This window comes from Petaurus breviceps, unplaced genomic scaffold (assembly GCF_028583685.1).
Source record: "Petaurus breviceps papuanus isolate PSGF00001 unplaced genomic scaffold, PetGlider_PUasm1.0 558, whole genome shotgun sequence".
NCBI lineage: Eukaryota > Metazoa > Chordata > Mammalia > Diprotodontia > Petauridae > Petaurus > Petaurus breviceps.
Window position 1 is genome coordinate 4,200,602 of NW_027186376.1, and position 12,305 is coordinate 4,212,906.

The window sequence follows — 12,305 nt, forward strand, 5'->3', positions numbered from 1 at the left end:
TCCCCAGTGTATAGTTGAGGAAACTAGAGCCAACAGAGGTGAAGTGATTTGCCCAATGTCCCACAGCTAGTGGTTTATTAGGTTGGACATTAATGAACAAGGGTTTATGACTGACTGACTGACTGTCTGCAAGGACACGCATCACAGGATGAAGTTGATTCAGAGTTTGGCCTTCAGCTCCCTCCGATTGCTACCTCCCTCCTTAAATTACCTTATATTACGCTTCTCTTGATCCACTCTATATTTTCCATCCCTCTGCCTCAAGTAGAATATAAGATCCTTGAGGGCAGGGACTTTCTTTTTCCTCATTGTATCTCCATTGCCCAGCCCTGTGCCTGACACACAGAAGGCTCTTAATACATGCTTGTTGCAAAGAAGAAAATACAGCTGAATACCTCCTAAGGCAGCTAGGCTGCCCAGCGGTTAGATCGACAGGCCTGGAGTCAGGAAGATCCCCTCAGATGTGACAGAGAGCTTAGTCTCATACTTCTCTGGTGCACTTATCAATGAACGGTGTAGGTCACAGCAATCTGTTGGTGTCTTGACGACATTTGAAGGCAGATTGCCAAGAGCTGAGGAGTGAGGAAAGAGAAGTAAAACACAGAGTATGACCAACCTTTTCAAATTTCACTGAGAAAGGAAAGAGAAATACAGGACGATAGCTTGGGGTTCTGGTAAGACGGAGTGAGAGTTTCGGGAGAAATCTTGCACATATTTGTGGGCAGAACAGAAGAAACTCATAGATAAGGAAAGATGGCAGATCAGTGGCAGAGGTCATAACTATGAATATTGTGAACTCTATGGGACCTTTCCTTCCGTCTTTGATCCTGAACCTGGGATTTTATCAAGGGAGCAGGAAGTTCCCATTGCTTTAAAAGGACTCTTTCTACCAATGGAGACCTTCAGCTCTTTCCGAAATTTATACTCAGATTTGCCTGGGGCGGGGGGTGGAGGGTGGGATTAAGAGATACCCAGAAGAAGATCATCCAGCCAGATATATCAAAGGCAGGATTTGAACCTGGGTCTTCCCTACTTTGCCACCAGCTTGTGCTGCCTTTCTATACATAAGACCTGCTGGAAGCATATTTCAAATAGTCCAGGTGACTGCATAATGAAAGTAACTGTAGGAGAAAGAGAGGATATGAGAAATATTGAAAAAGTAAAATTAACAGCATTTGGTAATGGGTGGCATGTAAGAGGTGAAGAGAGGGGAGGGCTCAAAGAAAAGATTATATTTCTGAATCTGGGTGCCCTAGGGAAGAATGGTACCACATACAGAAATACCATGTGTAAGCCAGGTCAAACCAGCAGTGATCAGAATACCATGATGTGAACTCAATTCTACCTCTTACCTAGTTCCTACTAGTTAGGCATTGGCACAAGATCCTGTGTCACCCTGAGTTCACTGAGTCCAGTAGGGAAGTGCTGCCAGCTTTCAATGATCAGTTAGGGACCGAGAGAGCCCTGGTCATCTCTGACAAATTGCCCTTGGAGGCATGCAGTTCATGCTGGAAGTTTGCTGAGACTCTCCAGATGTGATTTCAAAGACTTGCTGAAGTGGGGACAGACCCCCTCCTCCTTCAGGGTATTTAAGTACTCTTATGACTCAATGGGTGATAACAAAATTCCAAGAGGTCATTGTTATCCTGGACACCAAAAGCCTGGGGAAGAGTGAGGGCTAGTGGGTAGGGCCCGCCAGGAGTGGCCACTTCTCCAGATGGTTTCTGAAAAGCAGAACTTCCCCTGAGAACAAAAGAGGGGAAAGGCGGAGCCGCTGCCGGGGGGACTGGGAAGATGAACAGACCATGTGAGCTGACAGGAAAAGAGTGACCAAGAGGAGCTGCCAGTGTCCAAAGCAAATACAAGCTCAGTCTTCTTGGGCTGCCGAGATAGCATGTGGGAAAACTGGAGAGTCTGCGTGAAGGGAACATCTTAGCTAGGACCCTAACTAAATAACGTGTGGGAGGTAGTTACTGGAAGGAAGCCCAACCACAGTTAGCCCATGAACCGAGCGAGACAGACCTGACCGCAGGAACAGGCCAGAGAACAGAGCCACTGTCCAGAACTGCACCAGACAGAGCTGACTGGGGAAACGGGTCAGAATACCTTGCACATGTCGGTGTTTAAGTATTGGTCGGACTGGATGGAAGTGAGATTTTGCTTACACAACCAGACGAGGGCAGATCTAGGAAAGGCCTCTGCTTGCAACAAGGGAGAAAGTCACAAGGATTTTCTGAGACTAACCAAAATTATTGTTCTGACAACTCAGTTCTAGATCTATTTAAGACTGACAAGACAATCCAAGGACTTCTGTCCAGTGAGGATCACTGTGGGAGGGCCTGAGGTCAGGCAGAGGTTCCCCAGGTGGGTGATATTACCCCCGGGGAGTGCTGGAACAATGGAGGGTGACAGTAGCCTTGGGTGCAACTGGGGGGTGTTGAATAAAAACAAGGTTGGTAGAAGTGTCAGGAAAGAAGAGAAGAAAATTTTGAAAAACCATTTGTACATGTTTCATCTGTTGTGTGACAAAGTTAAAGTCATATTGATTACATTATTTTCCAAATAAGCACACAAAAGGCAAGTTATAACTAACTACTGGTCAGTAGTCAAGTCAGCTGGGACAGGTCTTAACAAACGAGTGTCAGCAGATGGGAAGCCCAGAATTTGTGGACAGGAATATGTGCATGTAATGACTGTTTACAATATGATACTATATGGTTACATGACAAAATATTGTGTCATCAAAATTTCAATGCAGGAAAAACCCACAAATTTACTAAATTATTAAATTTAAGATGCATTTTTAAATGATGAAAATTTAAAGGGTTAAAGAAAGCAGATTTCTGGGGGAGAATGAGTAATTATTTAAGGGGGCAGTAGGCCAAATAAGTTTGGGAACCTTTGCAGTAAGGCAATAGCTCTTCTAGTCCAGGGCTCTGAATTCCAAAGAAAGCCAAGAGAGGGAGGAGGCAAGACCTGAAGCCCACAGGGAAACTCTGTGTGCCAAGTACAGCACAAATAATAGCTATCATCTCTTCTAGCCCTTAGCAACTGTGGCTTGGGTACAGAGGCCAGGTGGGGAGAGGATGAGCTTAGCCGGTGAGCTTGGCTGGGGACTGATGCATGCCGGGGAGGACAGCAAGAATAATGTTGGTCCCAGGCTCCACAGAGGCAAGAAGCCCCACAAGGAGAATGCAGGGGGTTCAGTAGATTCAAGGATGTGAATGGGCAGCCACTATGGGGAAGAGAAAGGCTCGCACAGCCATAGCAAAACCCAGTGAGTGTCCCCAGCTAGGTCATACACGGAAGAACAAGGTCATGCTGAAACCCCTAAGAGGGACCCTAGGAGTTAAATCATAGGAACAGAACTGAGGGGCTGGCACGTGATCTCCAAGGTGCTGGGCAGAGCTGGGGTGGACATCTAGGGAGACCAGCCCCCGAAGATTTGGAGTAGGGCAAGACCAGGACCCTTGGGTGATAATCATCAGCGCAAGACGAATAAAATAACCTTTCCGGGGAGGCTGTGAAGAAAATCCCTGCGTGAGGCAGGGGACTGGAGGAGATGACCTCCCCGGCTTTCCCATCTCTACGACCCTCAGGTTCTACTAGGGCACTGCTGTTCCGTTCTAAGCACATTTTAGAAAGGACATCGACAAACTGGAGCGTGTCTGCTAAAGGGCAATCAGGAGAGTGAGCAGATGGGGAAGGGCACAGGAACATTTAGCCTGGAGAAGGCTTGGTGACAACAGGAGAGAGGAGTCATCGGGTAGAGGGAGGTGCCCTGTTCGGCTTGGCCCAATTGGGCTGAACCAGGAGCGGAGGGGTACGCGGCAAAGATACGGCTTTTGGCCTCACGTCCTAAAAAGGAGAGCCGTCTCCTGAGTGGAGTGAATGGGCTGCCTCCCATAGTACAGAGCTGTCCGGGCAGTTTCCTGGAGGCTGCGGGCTGACCGAAGGGAATCTCTGCAGGATGCCCAATGGCCCTCGGTACACCCCGCCGCCCTGGGCCTCAGCTCCGGCCTCTTGCAGCAGCCACTTCCTGGCATTTTTCGCGGGCAGCCCCCTGCGGGGTGGAGATGGGCATCAGGGTGAGGGGTCAGAGGCGGGACAAACCAAGTCAGGCCAAGAGCAGGCAGAGGCGGGCACAAGCCCGGAAAACTGGGGGTGGGGAAAAGGAGGACAGAGTCCGGTGCATCGTGACTTCCGGGAGGGAGTGTCCGGCCCCCGCTTCCGCGAAGCAGAAATGATCACGCCTCGGCCCTGCCCGGCTCCTCCCTCGGTACCAGCCTGGCCCCATCCCAGGCTGAAGTTCCGGCGGTCCCCCTACAGTGGGACTCGTCGCCCCAACCCCAACAGGCTGCCCCTCCTCTTCCCAAGATGCTCTGCTCCCGCCTCAGTCTCGGGGATCTCGAGCTGGAGGTTGGGGTGGGAGTGGGGGTGGGGACAGAGTGATACTTGTCCCTAGGGAGGTGGAAGCAGCAGGGGACTCCTGAGGCCGGGGTGGCCGCGGGAGCCCTCCCTCCCACTATCTCCGTGCCCGCCTCACTCCCCCACCTCCCAACTCCCCCTCCAGCCCCGGGTCAGACAGACAACAGGACAGCGGACAGCGCCGCGCAGCCGCCGGGGCTCGTACTGGTCACTGCAGGCGCGGGGCGACTCCTCGGTTAGTGTGGGCCCCACGGCAAAGCGGGAGGAGGGGGCCAGCCCAGGTTATTGGGGCGCTCGGGACCTAAAGGTCTCCTACTCCAACCCGCAGAATCCCGAGAATCCCTCCTCCAACATTCCCAACAAGTGATCGGCCCACTTGTGCTTGGGGGAGCCGACCATTCCCTGCGTCCTCCCACCTAGCTGTTTGACAGTTCTCTTCCTCTTCTGGGCGTCCCAAAGTCTACCTCCAGGCAACTCTCCTCCAGTTCTGCCCTGGGCAGGGAGTGGGGGGGCATCCGGCAGATCGAGTCTAAATTCTCTTGCCCATGAAGATTTGGTCAGGGGCCCTGGGTTTTTGTACAGCTTTGCTACTTTGGTTACCTATATAACGCTGGGCAAATCACTAACCTCTCTGGGCCTCAGTTTCCAAGCTGTAAGATCAAGGGGTTGGAAGTGACCGTCCCCAAGATCTTTCCAGGTCATCTAGCAATTATTAGATCCAGGACCCCTGGAATTTTGGGTGGGAATGGGGTCGGGTCTGATTTTTGAGGGGGATCTCAAATGGGTGTTGAGAAGGATTCAGAGCTCACATGTAGGTTTTTCTGACAGATCTTTCAGACCAGGGACTGCGGGTCAGCAGGCAGAAGGCACAATGGCCATTTTGTGGCCCTTGACCCTGGCCTTAGCCACCAGCCTAGTCATTGCCCGTCCCCCCAACATCATTCTGATCTTTGCGGATGACTTGGGCTATGGGGACCTGGGCAGCTATGGCCACCCCAGCTCATTCACACCCAACCTCGACCGAATGGCAGCCAATGGCCTCCGCTTCACTGACTTCTATGTGCCTGTCCCACTGTGTACCCCATCTAGGTGAGGCTGATGAACCCCAGGACCCTGCCCTTTGAACCTTACCTCCCCAACCCTCAGCTCACCCACCAACTGTGCCTTCCCCACCATCCAACCTCAGTTCCACCTCCACTAACTTCTGTGTGCCCCGCTCCCAGCAAGCCGCCTTCCCCCAGAACTCCCAATTCTTTCTTATTTCTCCTTCTCCACCCCGCCTCCTCATGCACACGCAACTTTCTCTGACCCATTCATCTCTCTGTGGAGATCTGTCTCCAGAGTCCCCAAGGATTCTCTAATCCCTATTCATCCCTTCTAGAGCAGCACTGTTGACTGGAAGGTACCCTGTACGTTCAGGGCTCTACCCAGGTGTCCTATACCCTGGCTCCCGGGGTGGGCTCCCCCTGGATGAAGTGACCATGGCTGAGGTCCTGGCTGAGAGGGGCTACCTCACTGGGATGGCCGGCAAGTGGCATCTGGGGGTGGGGCCCAACGGCTCCTTCTTGCCCCCACATCAGGGATTCCACCGCTTCCTAGGAATCCCCTACTCCCATGATCAGGTGTGGGGTCAGGGGCTGGGGTCAGTAGGCAGATTGATAAATCAAGGGGATGGAAGGTCCTAGGGAGGCAAAAAATTGAGGCCGAGGGCAGTGGACAAAGAATTCAAGATAGAACTGTGGGGATTGGGGACTGAAGGGGCAATGGATCAGAGCTAGAAGTAAATGGGCAGGAGCTGGGGCTGTGTAGCAGAGTCCTACCCACTCTCCCTCTCATCCCTTTGTCCTGTGCTACCACAGGGTCCTTGCCAGAACCTGACCTGCTTCCCACCAGCCACCCTCTGCTTTGGAGGCTGTGACCAGGGAGTTGTCCCCATCCCACTGATGGCTAACCTGTCGATGAAGGAGCAACCTCCCTGGCTGCCTGGGCTGGAGAAACAGTACATGGCCTTTGCCCAGAGCCTCATGATGGATGCTGCTGGCCAAGGCCGGCCTTTTTTTCTGTACTATGCCTCCCATGTGAGTGGCCTCATGTCATCCCAGCCCCTGGCCCAGCACTGAGCTGACCTTGCCTTCCCCCCAACCTTTGCTGGGCTGGGGGAGGGAGAGAGGAGGTTGCCCAGATCCTTGCCCCAGAGACAAAGCAGAGATGCAGCTGTTTCTTTCATGTGCTCACCTGGCTGTGACCCTGTTTCTGCCCACAGCATACCCACTACCCTCAGTTCAGTGGGAAAACCTTTGTGGGGCGCTCTGGCCGGGGCCCATTTGGGGATGCCTTAATGGAGCTGGACTCAGCTGTGGGGACACTGCTGAACACTGTGGAAAGCCTTGGACTAATGGAAGAAACTCTGGTCTTTTTCACAGCAGATAACGGGTATGGGGGCTGGGAGGGTGGTCAGGTAGACATGTCTCATTGCCATCACAGTGTCTCTCTTGCTCTCACACCACCGTCCCCCTCCATGTTTGTCCCTGTCTCTGTAGCCCTGAGACCATGCGTATGTTACGGGGTGGTTCGTCCGGCATTCTCCGGTGTGGAAAGGGGACGACCTATGAGGGCGGTGTTCGAGAACCTGCTCTGGCCTTCTGGCCAGGCCACATTCTGCCAGGTCAGTCTTTGACCAGCAAGCTCTCCAGGCTGACCCTTGGGCAGAAACAAGCCAGGGAATGAGGGTGGAGTGACACCCGACACTGAGTCCAGGCCCCTTCTCCTTGAAACTCTCCCAACTCCCATGCCCTAGGTCCATTCTCTCAGGGGTTGACTCTTCCAGTTCTGCCCATCACTGATCCTCTCTAGCTCACAGGGAGCCCTGGAAATCATCTCTCCTAATCTGGTCTGAGCCCCTCTACAACCTCAAGCCTTTGCTCGACTGCCCCTGGTGACAGGGAGCTCACTACCTCCTAAAGTGGACCATTCCATAATCTCCTTAATCTGCCCTTCAGCCTCTAGTCCATAAGGAAGAAGACCTTGCTTCCTGGCTCCTCCTCTTAAAACATACATGGAGGACTGAGCAAGGCCGTTAAAAGCTTACATCAGTGCTAAGGAAGGAGGCATCCCCATATTACAGATGGAGGGATGGAGGGACTGGCCCCAGGTCACCCAGACAGTAAGGGGTAAACCCAGATCCTCTGACTCCAAGGCTCGTGCTTCCTCTTCTAAGGACATTGATTGTCCATGGCCTCCACATGTCAACCTCCCCCAATCCCACCCCAGAGGGAAAGAGGCTCAGCAGAGAAGAGAGAAAATGTATTTCATTTGGCATCCCTGCCTGGTGGGCCCTGTGAGAGATGCCCCCTGCTGGAGGCTCTCCTGATTGGCTCCTCCATGCAGGGGTTTCCCATGAGCTAGCCAGCGTCCTGGACCTGCTGCCCACTGTGGCTGCTCTGGCAAGTGCCCAGCTGCCCAATGTTACCCTAGATGGGGTGGACCTGAGCCCCATTCTGCTGGGCACAGGCAAGGTAAGAGTGCTGGGACCCTGGGTGGTCTTCCTTGCTGGTCTCCAAGCCCCAGATCCCTTGACCTCTATGCCCCTGTATCTGCAGAGCCCACGGAAGACACTCTACTTCTACCCTCCGTCCCCTGATGAGATCCAAGGTGTCTTTGCCATCCGGCATGGGAAGTACAAGGCACATTTTTTCACCCAGGGTAATTCTAGCTTCTTATCATAACTTGAGACACCCCCTCCCAAGGGTTTCTTGCACTCAGGGACACAGCCACTGATGGGGATGGATTGCCTGGGTCCCTCATAGTCCCATCTTCCCTGTCTTTCCCTGGGGCCCCCACTTTCCCATATCCCTGTTCCCCTCCAGGCCCGGCTGACCAAGTTCCCTGGATCCCTGCCTGCAGTCCCCCTTTGATTGCCCCTGTCCCCTATATGATTCTACCCTACCACCACCACCCCAGGATTGCTTCCTCTATTACCTACCTTCATCACTATCTAGGTTCTACACACAGTGACATGGTTGCTGACCCAGCCTGCAGAGCCCTCACCCCACTGACTCCCCACGAGCCACCACTGTTGTATGACCTGAAGTCAGACCCTGGTGAGAATTATGAAATCCTGAGCCATGGTTCCAAGGAGGAGGTCAAAAAAGCCATTGAAACCCTGAAGGAGATGCGGCTACTCAAGGTCCAGTTTGATGCTAACATGACTTTTGCACTAAGTCAGATTGCCAAAGGCCTAGACCCAACTCTGGAACTTTGCTGCCGATCAGGCTGTTCCCCCCGGCCACAATGCTGTAATTGTCCAGGTCCTCAGTATGACAGTCCCCACAAGTGAATGCATGGACTTCAGAGTGATTTCCTGGTCTCTCAGTCATTCCTGGTCCCATTGACTGCTCATCCTTAAAACTGACATTCAAGGACTGCTCTGAGTCATGAGCAGGGCCACACATCCAACGTGTGTCCTCTGCACACAAATCTCTGGCCACTTCACTGGATACTGAGCATGTACCAGGATTTGGGGTCACTGGCCAGTGGTTCAGATATCCCAGCCAGATTCTTCTCTATGCAGCAAGTTAAGGTAACAATTTTCACACTACACTGGGATTCCTAAATAACCTAAATTGGTTATTTCTTCTGAAATCTTTATGTAGAAAAGTCCAGCATTTATCCCTGTCTAAATGGTAATGCTTTGGGTTATGGAATACAGGTCAGACAATTGGGTCCATCCTCATTCATGAACATTCTTGAGAGATTAGATAAAAACACAACCTCCAGGTCCTCAACATTTACTGTTAAAATAAACTCTTTACTAAGATATTAATATGAGCATTAAATTATTATATATGTAATTAAGATATAAATTATTATATTAAATTAAAGCACTAATTATGCATTTTCCAATAAAATATAAGAGAAAATCCCATTTGGAGCAAGATTTAAATAAATATCAACATCGAAGCACAATTTTGTGCCTTTCCCTTTTTTTCTCACCTTCTTCAAAATTCCTATTGAATGTTACCATGTCTGATCACTGTCAGTAAACGTTTAAACTTATATTCTAGGTACTGCCTGCCCACAGCTTTTCTTTCTCTATGCACTGGCTCCTGCCTCCCTCCATGGTTTTGGGAAAAGCATGATTTTGTTCTTTAACTATTTGCCACATTGTCCTCTCTCAAAATCTTCAACTCTTTTGCCTCTACCATACCTCAGCAAAGAGTTTCCTTTCTTCCCTGTGGATACACTGCAGCAACCCACACCACCAGCTCTCCACTATTAAAAGATGACTTTTTTTCCTTAGTGCTAAGAATGGTGTATTGAGAATAGACATAAATAACTCCATTTTGTTCTGTGTTTGCTCTTTTATGCCGTGAGTTGCCCCAGCACAAGCTGTGGGGCCAGTTTGCAAAAATCAGAGTTCCTCCATTATCTTGCTTTATGACTGTAAAAGGAGGACTCGCTGGCCCCAGAAATATGCTGCTTCTCTTTATCTTATCTGACTAGGGCATGATGATGCCCTAAGAACTAGAGGGAATGATATGCAAAGAAGGACACACTAGTAATATTCGACCTCCTTCATAAGGCAGCTGGGTGTCCCAAGGGACCTGGAGTCAGACCTGGCCTCAGACACTCACTACCTGTGCAACCGTGGGCAAATCACTCAATGGCTGTTTATCTCCATTTACTCAACTGCAAAATGAAGATGATAATAACACCGGCCGCCCAGGGTTCTGGCGAGGGTCAAACGAGACAATGTTAAGACAGTGCTTGGCACTTTGCCTGGAACATAGTAGGCGCTTTGGGAAGTGCTTGTTTTCTTTTTTTTTTCCATCCACCCTGCCTACACACACAGACACACACACACACACACACACTCACACTCACACACAGACACACACAGTCATGAAGAATGTTTCCTCTTTTATCTCTTGCTCTCTCTCAAACAGGCTCAACTAGGAGAATAGTATAATAGTCACCTGCTGAATTGTGACACACACATATCCATCAGCTTCTGGTGGTGACTCACTCTGAGTGAATAAGCCACAGTTCAGTTTCCTCATTGTTCGTTCTTGGCTGTATCTAGTTAATGGCCAACTGGACCGTTTTATCACACTGCATTCCCCACAGCTTTTTCCTTTATGGACATTTGAAAATGTAGCCTAAGGTGCCGCCATATCCCTGCAGTCTTTGTCCCCATTGCCCTAGCTAAGGAAAAACTCTTTCCTACTTAGCTAGCCCACTGCAAGAGTTTGGTGAACTAGAATTCTTTGTATATGTTACCATAAGGTCATTCACTAAGGAGGCTGACTTCCCCCAAGACTTTGTAGAGAAGGATGTGTGGCCTTTTTAACATGTTGCATGAGACCAGGCAAATTTGAACACTTGTATGTGGTAATTTCTTGCAGGAACATAGTGGAAAGAAAAGACTCCCAGGTTTTCAGCAGGCTGAGTTGAGTGCATCCTTTAGGAAACCCATTCCAATTACATAACTCACAACTAGCACTACTAAAAAGAAGAATGAGGGCCCGGCTAGGGGGCACAGTGAATAGAACACCGGCCCTGGAATCATTGTGAATATGGCATTGCTGATACAAGGACCTGAGTTCAAATCCAGCCTCAGACACTTAACACACTTTGGGCAAGTTACTTAACCCCAATTGCCCTCGAAAAGAAAAAAAGAAGAAGAAGAATGAGGAAAGATGGGAATCAACTGAAAAATTCCAAAGGTCTTTGAGTGAGAAGAGAGAAAGGAGACTCTGATATGGTGCTAAACGGCTCAGTGGATAGAGTTAACTTGGAATCAGGAAGACCTAGGTTCAAATCCAGTTTCAGACACTCACTATCTGAATGCTGCTGGGCAAGATATTTAAGCTCCATTTGCCTGTTTTCTCATCAGTAAAGTGGGGATAATTAGAGTACCTAGCTCTTAGGGTTATCTAGCTGTATAAATGCTAGCTATTGATAGAAATGTTACCTATGAGAGGAGAAGGGGCTGCTTTTCCCTAGACTAAGGGTGGGGAACCTGCCCTAGCCACATTGATTGGAAGATGGCAACCATTCACTCTATTCTCCATCTTAACTGTCTCTCTCTCCACACACACCCCCACCCCGTGTATCTGTTCCTGACTTAACTAGATATAACACAAACATTGAGTCTAGTTTTATTTGCTGAATTAATTAATAAAGTTATATGCTCTATTCTTTTTTTTATTGCCTTTTGGAGGGCTATTGGGGTTAAGGGACTTGCCCAAGGTCACACAGCTAGTTTTTGTGTTGAGTGTCTGAGGTCGGATTTGAACCCAGATACTCCTGACTCCAGGGCCGGTGCTCTATTCACTGTACCACCTAGCCGCCCCCTATGCTCTATTCTTAATTTTTAAAAGCAAGTGAATTGGACCCTATTCTCTTTCTCTTAAAAAAAAACATTGGATTTTCTTTTTACTTTTGTGTGACTCTTGATTAATGCTCTCTTGTAGGACAATGTACTTAGAGAAGGATTAAGTAACTGATGGTAATTTTAAGACCCAAGACCCAATGAGGGAGTGGAGGCATCTTCCTGTGTGCTGCAGGCTAATATTGAAGATAATTGAGGCACCACCAGTACTAAGAACTGGTCAAAGGAATGGAGTGGTTGGTAGCTCCCCGCTGAGGAGTGCAGAGGTGAGCCTCAGGTGAACAGTGGGTGGCTATGTTCACTTCCTGCGATGAATGTCTAAGATGTGATGGAGTGCCTCCTGACACGTATCAGACTTGATGACCATTTGTGAGACAAATGACACCATCTGAAACAATCCATAAACAGTTGATAGGGTTTGCCATGTGCTGGGCAAAAAGCAGAAGTCAGGAGGAACACAAGGAGGCATTTCACATCAGTGCTG

General features: G+C 49.8%; 1 protein-coding gene across 2 annotated transcripts; it reads left to right on the plus strand.

Moving 5' to 3' along the window:
- Positions 1 to 4,239: 4,239 nt before the first annotated feature.
- ARSA (arylsulfatase A) lies at positions 4,240 to 9,393 on the plus strand. 2 transcript variants are annotated; one of them, XM_069102919.1, is made up of 10 exons: positions 4,240 to 4,663; positions 4,757 to 4,898; positions 5,257 to 5,517; positions 5,810 to 6,050; positions 6,288 to 6,506; positions 6,692 to 6,861; positions 6,969 to 7,093; positions 7,816 to 7,943; positions 8,028 to 8,130; positions 8,427 to 9,393. In XM_069102919.1, the coding sequence occupies exons 3-10, from the start codon at positions 5,300 to 5,302 to the stop codon at positions 8,762 to 8,764; spliced, it is 1,542 nt and encodes a 513-aa protein (XP_068959020.1). In that variant the 5' UTR covers positions 4,240 to 4,663; positions 4,757 to 4,898; positions 5,257 to 5,299; the 3' UTR covers positions 8,765 to 9,393. The 2 variants fall into 2 exon arrangements, with proteins under 2 accessions (XP_068959020.1, XP_068959021.1); XM_069102920.1 differs by lacking the exon at positions 4,757 to 4,898.
- Positions 9,394 to 12,305: the final 2,912 nt, after the last annotated feature.